This window comes from Calypte anna, chromosome 17, assembly GCF_003957555.1.
Source record: "Calypte anna isolate BGI_N300 chromosome 17, bCalAnn1_v1.p, whole genome shotgun sequence".
Classification (NCBI taxonomy): Eukaryota; Metazoa; Chordata; class Aves; order Apodiformes; family Trochilidae; genus Calypte; species Calypte anna.
This window is the reverse complement of record NC_044262.1, coordinates 4,054,311-4,067,987: the sequence shown is the minus strand read 5'-3', so window position 1 is coordinate 4,067,987 and position 13,677 is coordinate 4,054,311. Positions and strand designations below refer to the sequence as shown.

Below are 13,677 nucleotides of genomic sequence, written 5' to 3'. Positions count from 1 at the left end.
GACACACACCTTCCCAAAAAAGCTTCATAAGCAAGGATCTTGCAATCATGGCTTAGGAGGCTTTCCCTGCTAGAAGTAAAGTTATATCCAGGCCAGGGCTGAGCTCAGGCTCTCACATCCAATTGCAAACTTAATACTTCTTTTGAGAAAGTGTAGAACAGCCTAATCCTGCCAATGATGACTGGGCAAAATTAAAATATATAGCACAGACTGATGACACCAGCTCCCTGCTGCAGACTTACAGCTCTCCATTCACTGAGGGCTTCTTGCTGCCAGGTTGCACATCAAGATGGAGGAAAAATGCTTACAGGAAGTTTTTATTTCCAGTAGGAGGGCAACTGAACACAACTTTACAGCAAAATGATGATTTCTGACAAGGCCTTAGGCTAAAAGTGTTTGGCTTTTTAAAAAATCCTATAGCATAGAAACATGCTCTACAACTTGAATCAGGCTGAATGTGCAGGACTGGAAGTTAGCTAAAAGAACCTTGATTTGACTTGTAAAACTTGACAAGTGTGATCTGGAAGTCATTGGTGGAGAATAAGAGCAGAATGCTAAGATGTAGAACTTTTACAGCTTCACTTTTCAGGCCATATAACTACACTTCAGAATTTAAAACAGCTGCTGTTCACCAGCATGTCTCCAGTGCCTAATTTTTAATCACACAGAGGCAGCATGCCAAGTTTCCACAATCTTTTTCCCAGAGCATGGACAGTGCTCAAAACATCTCTGCCTACTGATGAGATCATGAAAAGGAAAAACTCTTGCTTGTACCTTTCTCTCTGTTTGGCTGAGACATCCTACAGCTTGCTTGGTAGTGAAAACCTCAGTTAAGCTTTGCCTTTCAAAACTCAGCTATTCTTTAGTCTCAAGAGGTGTTATAAAATATAAATCTATTTCTGTGGAAACAATGATACCAAAACAATCCAAAAACAAATTCCCGGGAACTTCACAGTCTTTAGGTAACACAAATCCTTATACTCAAGAACAAGCTGGGAAATAAAACATCTTCCTGAAACATCTTTTGCATCACAAAATAGGAGGAGCTGCAGGAGGACCATAACTCCAGCCTTGCAGAGTTCCAGATCCTGCAAGCTCCAGCTTCCTGGGGGTGAGGTGTGTACAGATGAAAAGGACAAAAGGAAAAAAAAAAAAGAAAAACAAAACACAAAGCCAAGGCTCTTGACACTGCAGAATGGGACCAGTTTGGGAGGACTAATGGAGGTCAGGGCTCCCAGAAACTCCAGAAAGGGAAGGAGACACAAAGGATAAAATTTCAGTGCTGCCAGTCCTCCCCTGCTGTCTGCACCCAAAGGTGGGTGAGCAAGCTGCAAAATCCAGAACAGAGAAATGAAAGAAATCTGGACCTGGGGAGGCTCCAGAGTGGGAGGGTTCCACTGCCCTCACCTCAACACAGCAGTTTGCTCCCTGGCACAGGCAGAGCTAAGCAGGATCCTAATAATGCAGACTTTGAAAATAGGGAGAACCAAGAGCTGAGGCACGGGCAGGGTCTGTGACAAGCACAGGAAAAGGCTTTGGCTGTGCTGCTGGAGGGACTGAGCAGGGAGGAGGGGAGAAGAGAAATGGCTCCAGCTACTCATAATTCTGAGCACGATCAGAAAGTCTGTAATTCCCACACTGGACCATCTGAAACAGGATGGTGAGAGCTCCTCATCCCAATGAATACTTACTTTTAGGCCTGGGGGGCCAGGTGAGCCAGGGTTTCCATGGGGACCTGGGGGACCCTAAAAGACATAAAAACCACAAACCAGTCAAAAGGAGTCAGTGAGCATCTGCATCAGTTCCAGGAGGGGCAGAACGTCTTGGGGGCTGTTCTGTACCCAGACACAGAACACCAGAACAGCACCAGAACCTGCACCCTGGCAGGGAGAGTTCTTCACCCTTGGGGTGAAATGGGGCTGCCAGTTCCCACCTACCTTTACAGAAGGTGTTGTGTGTCTGACACCACAAGATGTGTCATGACAAGATTATTTGGGTACACCAGATATTCCACAACAGGAACAGAAACTACTTTGGGGTCAAGGGAGTCAAAGGTCTGCATGAAGCCCCAGGAGAAAGAGCTGCAGGTCAGTAGAGGGGAGCAGAAGTGTGGCAGTGTTAATTTTTTTGGCCAAAACAGAAGAGAACAAAACTAATTACTAAAGGGAAATGTCAAATTGTCCAGCCATTCCAGGTTAACTAAATTCCCTAGAAACCAGATTTTTGTATTTAGAAATTAAAGAGAGAATGGATGGCTGGCCAGTAAAACAGGGAGAGCAAAGAGAAGTCCCTGTTTACATTATTGAAATCTGTATTTTTGCATAGGTCTTGAAAGCCAGTGACAGTGTCAGAGTATCCACCTCAGGTCACACACAGCAGTATCTTCTTCTGCATCGTATTTTAAACAACCCTGCATATTTTCCAAAGACTCTTTAAGGAGTTATCTGGAATAAGCAGCTAAGAATAGTTTGTCCTGGGATTGTATACAGCCCAGAAGATCTGTTAACCTTTCAGGCAGAAGTAATAACAATTCCAAGTCCTCTTGAACACGTTCCTGAGAGATGAAACAACCTGAAGATTCAATTCCAAGGGCTCCTGTCCTGCCAAGACTGTGTGGGAGCTTTGCACCATCATGAGGATCACTTTAATGTCCCCTCTGGTTTGAAGGTAAGCTGTAGCATTTCCAGGGAGCTCTTCAGCATTTGTGGGGCCAAAATCTTCAGGGTCTGATTTCCAAGTAAAATCACTGCAGTTAAACATGCGACTGCCATCCAAATTCATTGCCCTTGCTCTCTTTTGAGAGAACATCAGTGTGCTGATGTCTATTCATTTTTATTTTTACTACACTGTAATAGAAAATAATGGCTTGTTTTTAAATCTAGCTATTGTATCTTGTGGTGCAGACAGTTGTTGAACACTCAGTGCTGTTTCACAACACACACTGTAAGAGGCTGTTCAATTAAAAGGCCAAGGCTGAACTTTTCAAATGACATTTTTAACCCAATAAATTTAATGTTCCATTCTTAAATTCCTTCTGAATTTTCAGCCTGCAAGCAAATACAGCTGTTGTCCTTTTCTTAATGTCCTTCCAAATTTTCACTCTGAAAGTCTCTGCTAGTTTAGCCTGGCTGTGAGTTTGAGATTGAAACAACCTTAATTAAAATTGAGGTGTTGGAATATCAGCTTTGTCATTTGAAAACCCAGATAGCTGCTGTGACCAGAATAACTAAGCACTAAGTAGTCTTCAATACATTCATCTTCCCAGCAAACTATGGCATCATCTTGTTCACCTTATTGGGTAGGACACTGAACAGAGACTTGAGGTGCTGCTTAACATCCTTCAGCAAGTCTGTAGCAGCAAAAGCACTTCAACCTAAGGCTTTCAAGTCTCAAATATGTAGGAAAATTAATATTAAGTGACAGAAACCAGAACAGTAAAGTCTCTATAAAAGATGAGTTCCTAAAAAGCTCTTACACATAAGAAATAATCGAGGTAGGGTTTATAAATCCAGACTGCTTGCTAGATTTGAGGAGGGAATTCAGCTGTTATTCAGCTTTGGAGTCAGGCAGCTTGGCTCAAAGCCCATCTCAGTGCAGTTAACTTGAAATCCTGCTCTACCATAGCCTTGGGCAGGCTTAAAACTGTGTCAGACTGGAGGAAACAGCAAGATTATGTGTGACACCTAGCAGAAAATGATAGTTTCCAGGAGGAAACCTGGAACATAAGTTCATCTGCCAATCAAGAGCTCCTGGGTAAGAGACTAACAACACATCCAGCAAAACTTGGTGCAGGCACTTCCAAAGCTACCCCAAAGCACAGCAACCCAATCCTAAAAAGCCTGAACCAAAAAGAGGGAAGAAGGGAGAAAGAATCTAGTCCCAATATTCAGTGACAAGACATTGTTATGAAACACACAGGCTCTAACATGAGATGGAGCCTTAGCCACTGAATTCAGGGAGCTCATAGTGTGTAATCCATGCAAAGGGAGGTCAGAAACCCATCCTGTTCCCAAAGACCAATGTGGTCTTATCCTAGTGAGAAGTGGCCACATCCTGCTGATGAAGTGACAGGGGGAAGTCCAGTCTGGTACACAGGAAACTGCTGTAACCAAGTCTGGGGCTTCTGCTAGATGTGTAAAACTGCTCTCCTAACTGTGGAGAGAAAAAGGGTGTAGTCTGGCAGTAGTCCTAAAAATGGTAAAAAAATAACTGCTCTTGATGTGTTCCAACATGGTTAGTCCTGAGTCTGTGATTACACCCACATTCTTGGCAGAGGAGGAAGATGCAGTGTGGTACAGTAAGATGGGCTGAGTAACAAAAGGTAGGGGACAGCATTGGCCTCAGGAGCTCTTAGCAATCCAAATCTGGACAGGGTGGCCTTACAAATTAATCCATGCACCAGTCTGCAAGCCCCAGTAACAGTCATCATGTCCCCAAACTGTATACTCTTGTATTACCAAGCCCTGTCCAATGTTCTTTACTCTTCCACTGTGCCCAGCAAAATTACCCAACCCCATGCAGTGCTCCCAGAAACAGCTCTCTTCACAGAAAAGCAACTCCAGAGTTAATTCCTTTGTAGTCCTATCATTAACAACTATATTTCACTCATGCTAACCTGGATTTCATTCAGTTTCCCACTCCAATCTAGAAATTGGTATTTTAAATATATTTATCATCAATTCGTTAATCTTGCTCCTCTTTTCTACACACAGGAGGGGACAATGCTGAGACCACTGAATCAAAAAATTCCACAACATCTTACTAACTACAGGTGTGCCTGCTTGCTCACCCCCACTTTGGCTCTCTTGTAACTAACCCAACCTAGCACCAAGCAAACTTGCAGCTGAGCTCTCCCAAGCCTCGCACCAGAAATTCCATGGAAAAATTTGACCACGGGATAGCACAAAGCTCAGTGGCACAGGAGAAAAGAACAATCCTTGAATGTGTTCTCCAAATGAGGGGGAAGGGGGTTCCCAAAGGTTTGTAATCTCCCTGGAATGTCTTCTAAGTGAATGATGCTACTTGAGAAGCACACAGCTCCATGCAGTTCATCTCGGTGACACCCTGCTCACAGAAGTGCTTTTATGTGAACTGCTTCACAGCCCACAGAATTTAACAAAAGTGTAACTGTGCACAGCTCCCCCTCATCCCTCCAGCATTCACAAGGAGGGGAAGAAAAAAAAAAAAATCCTCCAAACTCCTGCTAAATGCTAGAAAGCTTCAGTCAGAGGAATGACCACTCATTCAGAACTCATTATGTCTTGGGGTTTCACTGTGCAAAGCAACTTTTTCTGCTCCTGACCTGTAGATCCCACTCTGACCTCTGGCTTGCTGAAAAATGAGCTGAATATTTGAAGTGGAGCCAAACAAACTGTTTCTTCAAACACCTCTTTTCAGAAATTGGAAAATCTTCCTAATGGTGTGAGGATACCAGGGAACCTCTACAGCTGCCTAAGTTACTGCTTGTTTTAGGAGGGAAGCCCTGCATTTTGAAGGAAAGGGAGGTTTTTTGCAGCTACAGCTCAGATGTAACAGGGATGTGTTACACTGAGACCCTGCAATCTTTCAAGCTGTGAAGGTTCACAGGAAGATGGCAAAAGCATCCCAAAGCAGAGAGTGAATACACATTTTCTTCATGCATCCATTTGGATTTCTCCTGCATTTTTCAGAGGTTATAATGAAACAAAAGCAATTGCAGCATGCCAGAATTTTTATGTGTGGACACAGGTAAAACATTCCTTGCCTTGTACCTGAGTTTTCTCACCTGTCAGAGACTTCCAGTGGGACCTGGCTTCCTGTATTATTTCCAAGTGTTTTGGAAAGCCTGACCATAGGTCTTCCCTTACTGTCCTGGGACTGAAGCCAGCAGCTGGACTCATGTCTGACACGTGTCAGCTTGCTGTCTCCTTCATGTAGGAAGGGGACACATAACCAGGGTCTTGTCAGGGTTTAACACCAGGCCAGCAATTAAACCAATGACAAATGCTCTGTATTAATCCCTCTCCCTGACAGAGAAAGGAGAGAGAATAAGGGAGAGAGACTTACAGGTTGGACACTAAACTACACAGCTTTAACCAAACAGTTTTAACCAAACAGTAGTGATGAAAAAGAAAAATTACTAAATATACAAATATATACAAAAGCTATATCACATTCCTCCTCCCCTTTCCACCCAATAATGCTCACATCACCACTGAGGCTGCAGAGCAGCCCTGGAAAAGTTCCAGACTGGGCTGCTGGAGTCAGCAGCAGACAGGAGCTGGAGGCAGGAACACACGGATTTAGGAGGGCAGGGATCAGGACCAAATGCAGACAAACAGACAGAATCTTCCTGAGATGGATGGATCAGGACCAAATGCAGACAGGCAGACAGAATCCTCCTGGGATTCTGGCCATGGCAAAGAAGGGCTTGATACTTGAGATCCCTCAAACAGATATATGACACGTATGGGATGCAGTACTCCCTTTTGGTGAATTTTGGTTACATGTCTGCTCTGCTTCTCCCTAAAGGAGGGTTTGCAGGTGTGACCCCTTCACTCCCTTTCCCCTTCTGGAGTGTAGAGTGTTCCTCAGAACCAAACAGTGGTCTTGGTTCTGCAGACCATTCTGCAGCTATAGTTATAAACATCCAATGTTATCAGTCATAGAAGCCAACACTGACTGAGAAACTTGGTGCTAATTCCAGCAAGTGCAGCTACTTAGAAGAGACTCAGCTGAACATAAATTTACAAGAAGAAAATCAGTTCTATCCTGGCCCAGACCAGGACAGGTCTGCACAGCACACATCTGGAAGGCAGCATTTAGGACCAAGTGTCATGGCTCACAGTACTTTTCTGCAGACTTATTAAATCATGGGGAATTTGCTGGTCTAATTATACCAGTGAGGCCTACAAGTAGTCACAATTTGTGATCAGCAGTCGATGTGATGGCAAAAGCTCCTCATGCAGACAGCCTGGGAGTGAAGCTAATCAGGTCCTGGGTGAGGTTGGAATAAACTACAATGGTGAAGCAGTTACTGCTCCACTGGGAGTCCTCTGCTGACAGTTCCTTGTAAAGCTTGTTAGCACAGCTCTGCCAGCAAAACCCAACCTCGGCCACTGCCTCCCCACAGAACCTTGATGTTTGAAGAAATGCAAAAGGTCATCTGCAGAAATGAGGTGCCACTCACTGCTTGCACAGAACTGCTCTGTGAGGGTTGCTGTGTGCGTGTACCCAAGTGCCACCCCCACACACACAGAGCTCTGGAAAAGGTCTCCCACTATGTGCCCAGCAAAGGGCTTTCCCATCACAGAAACCTGGGGAAAACATTCTTTGCTAAATCCCTCAGAACCTTCCAGGCACCTCAGATCTTACACAGACAACTGCCAAGACATGTGGCACACTCATCTGAGGAGAAGTGGTGCAGACAGATCTTTACTTAGGCCTCAAATTCTGTAATGTCTATGTAAAAGGTGAAAACAATCCTAGCTGGATAGAGAAAGAGAGGAAATATTCCTGTAATGTGCATGACCAGTACTTACAGGTTTGCATTCTGTATCTATACAGGTAAACCCTCCTGAGAGTTTTTAGCCAGCATTTCCATTCATCTGAACTGAAACATTTTTACTCTTTCCCCTTGGAGAAGAAACCCCCAGCTTTGATTTGTTGTACATCTCTCCCTTTGTAGTTGCAGAGGGCAGAGCACACATACAGTCTGAATCTGTCTCAGTGAGTTCCTGATCCTGAATGATAAGGGTGCAAAATTAATTCCATGCTCTTAAAATGAGGACTGGCTTTAAAAAATGGAGAAATCATCATTTTCAAGAAGAGTGCCCCTGTTCACTTAGCTACCCTACCTTGGGTGACACATGAATACTGAGCTCTTTCACAAAGAGTGGCATTTGTCATTGGGAACCTGGTGCCACTGCTTACATGGCACAGCAACATTCAGACTGGAGAGGCAAGGCTAGCAACATTCTGCTGCTGGAAACAGGGAGACAGAATCATGGGATCAGCTTTCATTTCAAACTCTCACTGACCACAGTCTCACCCTCAAAGCAAGATCTTTGATTTACCCTGAGCAGTATGGGGGGAGAAAGGGAAGTACGAGAGGCAACAAAGAATTCTAAGGAGTGGAAATACTGTGCTACCTCAGCAAAAGAGCCACTGGAGGGACTTTGCAGCTACAGAAGGTCATAAGTCAAATGCTGTGAACGAGATTTTCACATGAGCCAAGTAACTGTAAAAGAATTAATAATGTAGAAATTATGCAGGCTTCAAAAAGGGCAATTATGTCTCATGCTTTAGGCCATAAACAGCATTGGTGATGAGAAAAAAAATCCTTTCTTTCCCTTGGCAGTGAAGAGAGCAAAGTTGCAATATTCACCTCCTCTCTGGAGCTCCAACCCTGGGACATCTCATGGGTTACCCATGGGCTGGACTGGTTTAAGAACTGTGCAGGTGTTTAGTTTGAGGATCAGGTTAGGCAGAGGTAGAACAATAGCCCTGTTAGTGCTGCACATTACTTTTAAGTGGCTCATGCACAACAAAAGCAAAAGATGCAAGAATTCCCCTAAGCCTGTCTCAGTTTCTGGCAGCTCTTCTTCTTTGCAATGAAATCTGTAAACCCTGAAGAAGCACAAGAAAAAAATATACTAAAAACATGTTGCAAAGTCAAAACAACTTATGAATAGAGCAGTTCTGTCTCCTGTGCTCCAGGCCAGACATTTACAGGGTGACCCTTTTGCCCCCTCCCAAAATTAGCACAGCCTCTTTGCAGAGGCTTGAGCCAAGCCAAGCTCAGCTGTGCTGAACACTTCCTAACTGGGAACTCTTCCCTGGGCTGATTCTCAGCACCTCTGTCAGGGACTGAACTCAGAAATACTCTTGCTTCTTGGCTTTTAGAAGATCATCTTAAATGTACAATGGAGTTTTCTATAGTTGAGGAATAACAAGTGAAGTTATGGCACAGCTTCCACAATGCTTTTTTGCTTCAGAAAATGTCAATTTTTGCTGGCAGAGGAACTCTGATACAGAATTGAAATTCCACCATGCACACAGCAGGCAGGAGATGCAGCTGGGGTCTCCAGATATGGAGTCTAGATTGCACACCACAGGATGGCAAGTAACACCAAACACCTCTCTTGAGTAATGGGCTGGGGTAAGAACAAACTTTCAGCCTTAATGGGAGTGCAGTAAGCACTGCAACCTCCAGGCAATTTGCTGATGTGGCTGATGCTCAGGTATTTGTTAACAGAAGACATCAGGGTTGTACAGCCAGTAGAGCTGATGTTGCCTTAAATAACATATCTAATGTGGAACAGATTGTCCTGTCCTTAAAATGGTGATGCTATGAAATGCCTTACACTTAAGGCCCAAATCAGTATTCCAGCCCAGGTTGTAGGAGTTCCTGCACATCTTTTGGATTTTACTGTTGCAGAAAGATCCTGAGTTTATCTTTACTGGTTACAGCAAGATCTCACAGGGCAATAACAAGTGTCCTTAGGGAACACTTTTAGCTCTTAGCCTCTTGGTTGTTCTTTAAAGACATTACATGGAGTTGAGTTTTAGCCAAGTATGTCTGAGGAAATCTCCCTCTGCTGCCAGGCCAGGATGCTGCCTGGATCACAGATCCAAATATTCACTCCTTCCAACCTCAGACATTTGCATCTTTTGATTCCCAACCCACATCAGGTCAGTGCTCAGGAAATGGGCTCTATGGCCATATGCTGTGGGGCAGCACCTTGCTACCATGAAAACAGTGCCAACAGCATCCAGGTCAGGCACAGTGCCCAGTTTTGGGAGACTACTTCTGCAGCTAGGCCAGTGCAGAAAGCTTTCCTCAGTGCTAGCTGTAGCAACTCAGCACCAGATGTTTCCTCAGCATAGCACTGAGTTCAAAGATCTACATCAAAATTCAATGTAAGGAGGAACTTTTCAGTAATTTGTAATGGATTCTGTAGAACCGCTCAGAAATTTTACTCCAGATCTTGAAAAGGAGTCAGAGAGCAGGACTCAAGCTGGGGAATACAAAAGCTCATCCTTGGGTGTTTAGTCCTTGGTCCTAGACCATGGTCTCACTGATGAAAGCACAGTGACAATGAGGGACCTCAAAGGAAGGAATTAGGGAAGCTGGGGAGAAAGACACAACAAACAAGAGTCAAATCTAAGTTTGCAAGAAGGAATGGATAGACAGATCTCCTTCTTCTGACAGCCCTTTGGAAACTCATCCCTTGCCTTTGCTGATGCCAAACCTCAGCCCCAGGAGGCTGCAAACCACTAGTGTGGCCCCTGAAAATCTTTAACAAGGAATGAGAGAAAGGAAGAAGACCAGAGCTTGACAGTGGAGCATAAAGCTATCACTTCTCAGGCACAGGAACATACAACAGACCTTGGGATGGTCAGGCACATATAAGTACAGACAGAGAGAAATTTTTAAACCACTTACTCGGGATCCTCTCTTGCCAGGTGGTCCTGGTAAGCCTGGCAGGCCTGGTGGACCCTAGAAAAATAAAAACAAGTATTAATGATGGTTCTGTAACAGGATGGTGCTCCTGGCAGTATTCCAGGGAGACCACCATTCGGAGAAAACCTGGGGAAAAGGGCAAGTTATAACATTATGGCCAGAATTTCCCTTCAACTTAGACAATTACCATAAAGGGACAGAAACCAAGTACGAGAACATCTGCAGAAGCATCCATTTCTACAGAGTGGAGACAGAGCATTCACATCTCTCTGCTGTGGATGGCATTCCTGTGATCACAGCTGTGTTTGATGCTTCCAGTTTCCTGGACATGTGCTGTAACAACTGTCTCTCTCAGCTTCAGTTTCCTGCTATGTGGTAGCACCCAACAGAAGAAACCTGTTAGCACCTTGGCGAGGGTGGAGTGTTGTGTGTTGTAATGTACAGCAGCTGAGGCTGTGTAGCTCTTGATACTGTACATTCCTACATGAGCTGCAACATGATCACATCCCAGCACTTCATATGAGCAGAGTGATAGAAAATGTAATAAAATTGGTGTCAGAGCTGGAAATTCTTACATACAGCTCTGTAATATAGAGGTCAAGGCATGTATCTCAGAGTAACAGAGGTTCTTGGAAAAGGGTGAGAACAAAGCAGGGATATCAGGCACCCAGCTGTGCCCTGATCTGAAACAGGTTTGGAAAAAATAGTTAACCAGTGAGGTTTGAACTCCTTTGAATTTATTCATTTATTTATTCCTTTTTTTTTCACTGGCCTGGAGAATTCAGATTTCTGGAGAGCCATTTGCAGCTCTTAATAACTCCTCAAAACTTCTTTTCCCCCAAGCCAAACATGTCTGAAAAGAATAACTGTTAATAAAAGCATCTCTCAGAGGGTTTATATTCTAGTAGCTTGTTACAAAAGACAAGTTTTCATTGCATCTAGGGGAGAGAGAGAGAGAGATTCAGAGCAACAGACTGAAAGATATTTGGAAGGCAGCCTGGGATCTCCAACTGCGTGATGGTCAGGAGAGCAGATCCCAGGGGTAAAGCTCTGGGGGGAAGATGGATGCATCACATGCAGCAGGTGCAGCACGAGCCCTGCAGCTGCACCCTGGCCCCAGCACAGCCTCAATCCCTTCCCTCTGGGTCATCTCTGGAGGACCTCACACACACAGACACCCCCACTGCAGCCTGTTGCAGGGCTGCCCCTCTTGTTGCTGCAGGATTGCCAGGCTTCTCGGGCTCTGCAGACTGAGAGCACTGAGGAAGAGTGGAAAGTTTGTCATCTTCTTGCAGTTTTCAGGTGTTGCCAAGTGCATGATTTAGTAGCAAACCTTGGAGATCCCCACCTTAAACCTCATACTCTGGAGAAGATTTTGAATAGAGAAAACCTGTCTAAACCATGTAGGTGATGAATAAACATTCCCCTAATGCTACCAGTCCTCCCATACCTAAGCAGAAAATTAATTAATATAAAAGAGACCTTTTAAAAAAGACACAGACAAACTTGGTAAAGTAGAAAAAGGTTAAGGGCAAGGAGTAAGCAAAGCCCTGGGTATGTCTCCCTGTGCTAGCAATTTGTCAGGACATAAGATGAATCACTTTTTTTCCCAGTTATTTTTATCTTTAGTAAAGATGACAAGAAAAGGATTGTTCTAAAAATGTAAGATCCTACACAGCATGCAATAGCTAATGTCCCACGCTTAGACACTTCTTGCTACTACCCAACACTGCTGCCTGTCCTGGAGATTTCCAGTCTCTAGGGCCTGGGACACTTCATCTGACCTCTTTGCAAGCTGCTTATTGCTGGCTGACACAGTATTACTGGTCCTTGTATTAACAACCTGCATTGATACAGCTGACCCTCATTTTAGCAATACACACAGCATTTTAACCTGCCATTGTGCCAGCCCATGGCCCCGTGCATAATGCAATTATACAGCTGTGCAAATAGACACATGATTGTAGGGTTTTTTGAAGCCTCGTGTATAATTGTGCTCCAGAATCCAAGCTTTTATTAAAAAAATCCCCTTGCCCTTTTAGTTGGGAAGGTCACTATTAAAACACAAATCAGATGCAACTTACCCAACAGCAGTTAATAGAGTTTACCAAATATTCATTTAAGTCTTTAACCTCTTTTCTGTTAAAACCCATCCCTATTTACCCCTAGAAGAAGTAAACAAGAAGATGCAGCTATCTGAGAACTGTGTTCCATGTGTACCAGAACTGAGGTGACCTTTTCCACCTTCCTCCCAACAGCAGCTGCAGTTGTACTTGGCCATTTCAGTAAGAACCTTCTCCAAAAACGTGGGCTGTTCAGAATAAACTGAAGCTAACATGAAAATGAGAGAACTAATGCCTGCACTGGGGTGGGAATGGGGAATTAAGGGAAAGGCATTTTGCTGGAAGAGCACCTATTATATACTGAAAGAGCAGTACATAATTCAGGAGTCCCTATCACTTTGCTTTGGTTTAATCTGGTTTTCCTTCAGACTTTTCTTTTTCCTCTCATGAAGGTAAATAGGAATAAGGTGACTGTAAAAAGAGTGTCCAGCCTCTATGGTAGCTGCATAAGCCAAGAGTGTGACCACATACAAATTACAAGCAAGCCAAGGCAAAGAGGACTGGTGGATGAGCACAGGTAGCTGTCAAACATGCAAGGCCACTTTCTAGCTTCTCACAGAGTTCCTTGGGAGTTGGATGGGACATGTCCTGTGACTTCCTAGTGACTCATTTCTCCTCTGCCCTACACATGGACCTCTGCATCATCCAGCTCAAGTTCTCAAACAAGAGGCCCACGTCAGACAACAGGGTTTGCCTGGGGAGAGAAGAGTTGGAATACACACGGACAAAAATGCACATCCGGAGAGACAGCCAGGGAAGAGTGAGACTGGATCAGGGCCCAGCTACTTAGAGCTGATGGATGCATTCCCACTTGAAATGCAGGGCTCTGAGACATGGAGAGTAGGAGGCCTCTATCAAGGATCCACCATGAAACAAGCTGCTGAGTGTACCAGGAGGTAATGTCCATGCAGTCCCCACCTCCACCCTGAGCCATGGCTAAAAAGTGCTCACTCAGACCCTGTGTGGAGACCTTTCCATTATACCCTCTGGAGCATCCCCTAGGAATTCCAAAAGGAGAGGCAGGAAGGTTCCCTTGTCCTAGCAGAGAGATGACATCTCTGCTCCTGTCCTCCTGCTGCAGGGATGCCCCACGAGACCAGCAAAGCTGGC

At 44.5% G+C, this 13,677-nt stretch overlaps 1 protein-coding gene across 1 annotated transcript in view; it reads right to left on the bottom strand.

The window, feature by feature from the left end:
- COL27A1 (collagen type XXVII alpha 1 chain) overlaps positions 1–13,677 on the bottom strand; it is a 143,150-nt gene that overhangs the window by 109,586 nt on the left and 19,887 nt on the right. The window contains exons 4-5 of the mRNA XM_030461514.1: positions 10,427–10,480; positions 1,692–1,745 (exon numbers count right to left, since the gene is read on the bottom strand). Of these exons, the coding sequence (XP_030317374.1) occupies positions 1,692–1,745; positions 10,427–10,480 (108 nt within the window). The remainder of the gene's footprint in view (positions 1–1,691; positions 1,746–10,426; positions 10,481–13,677) is intronic.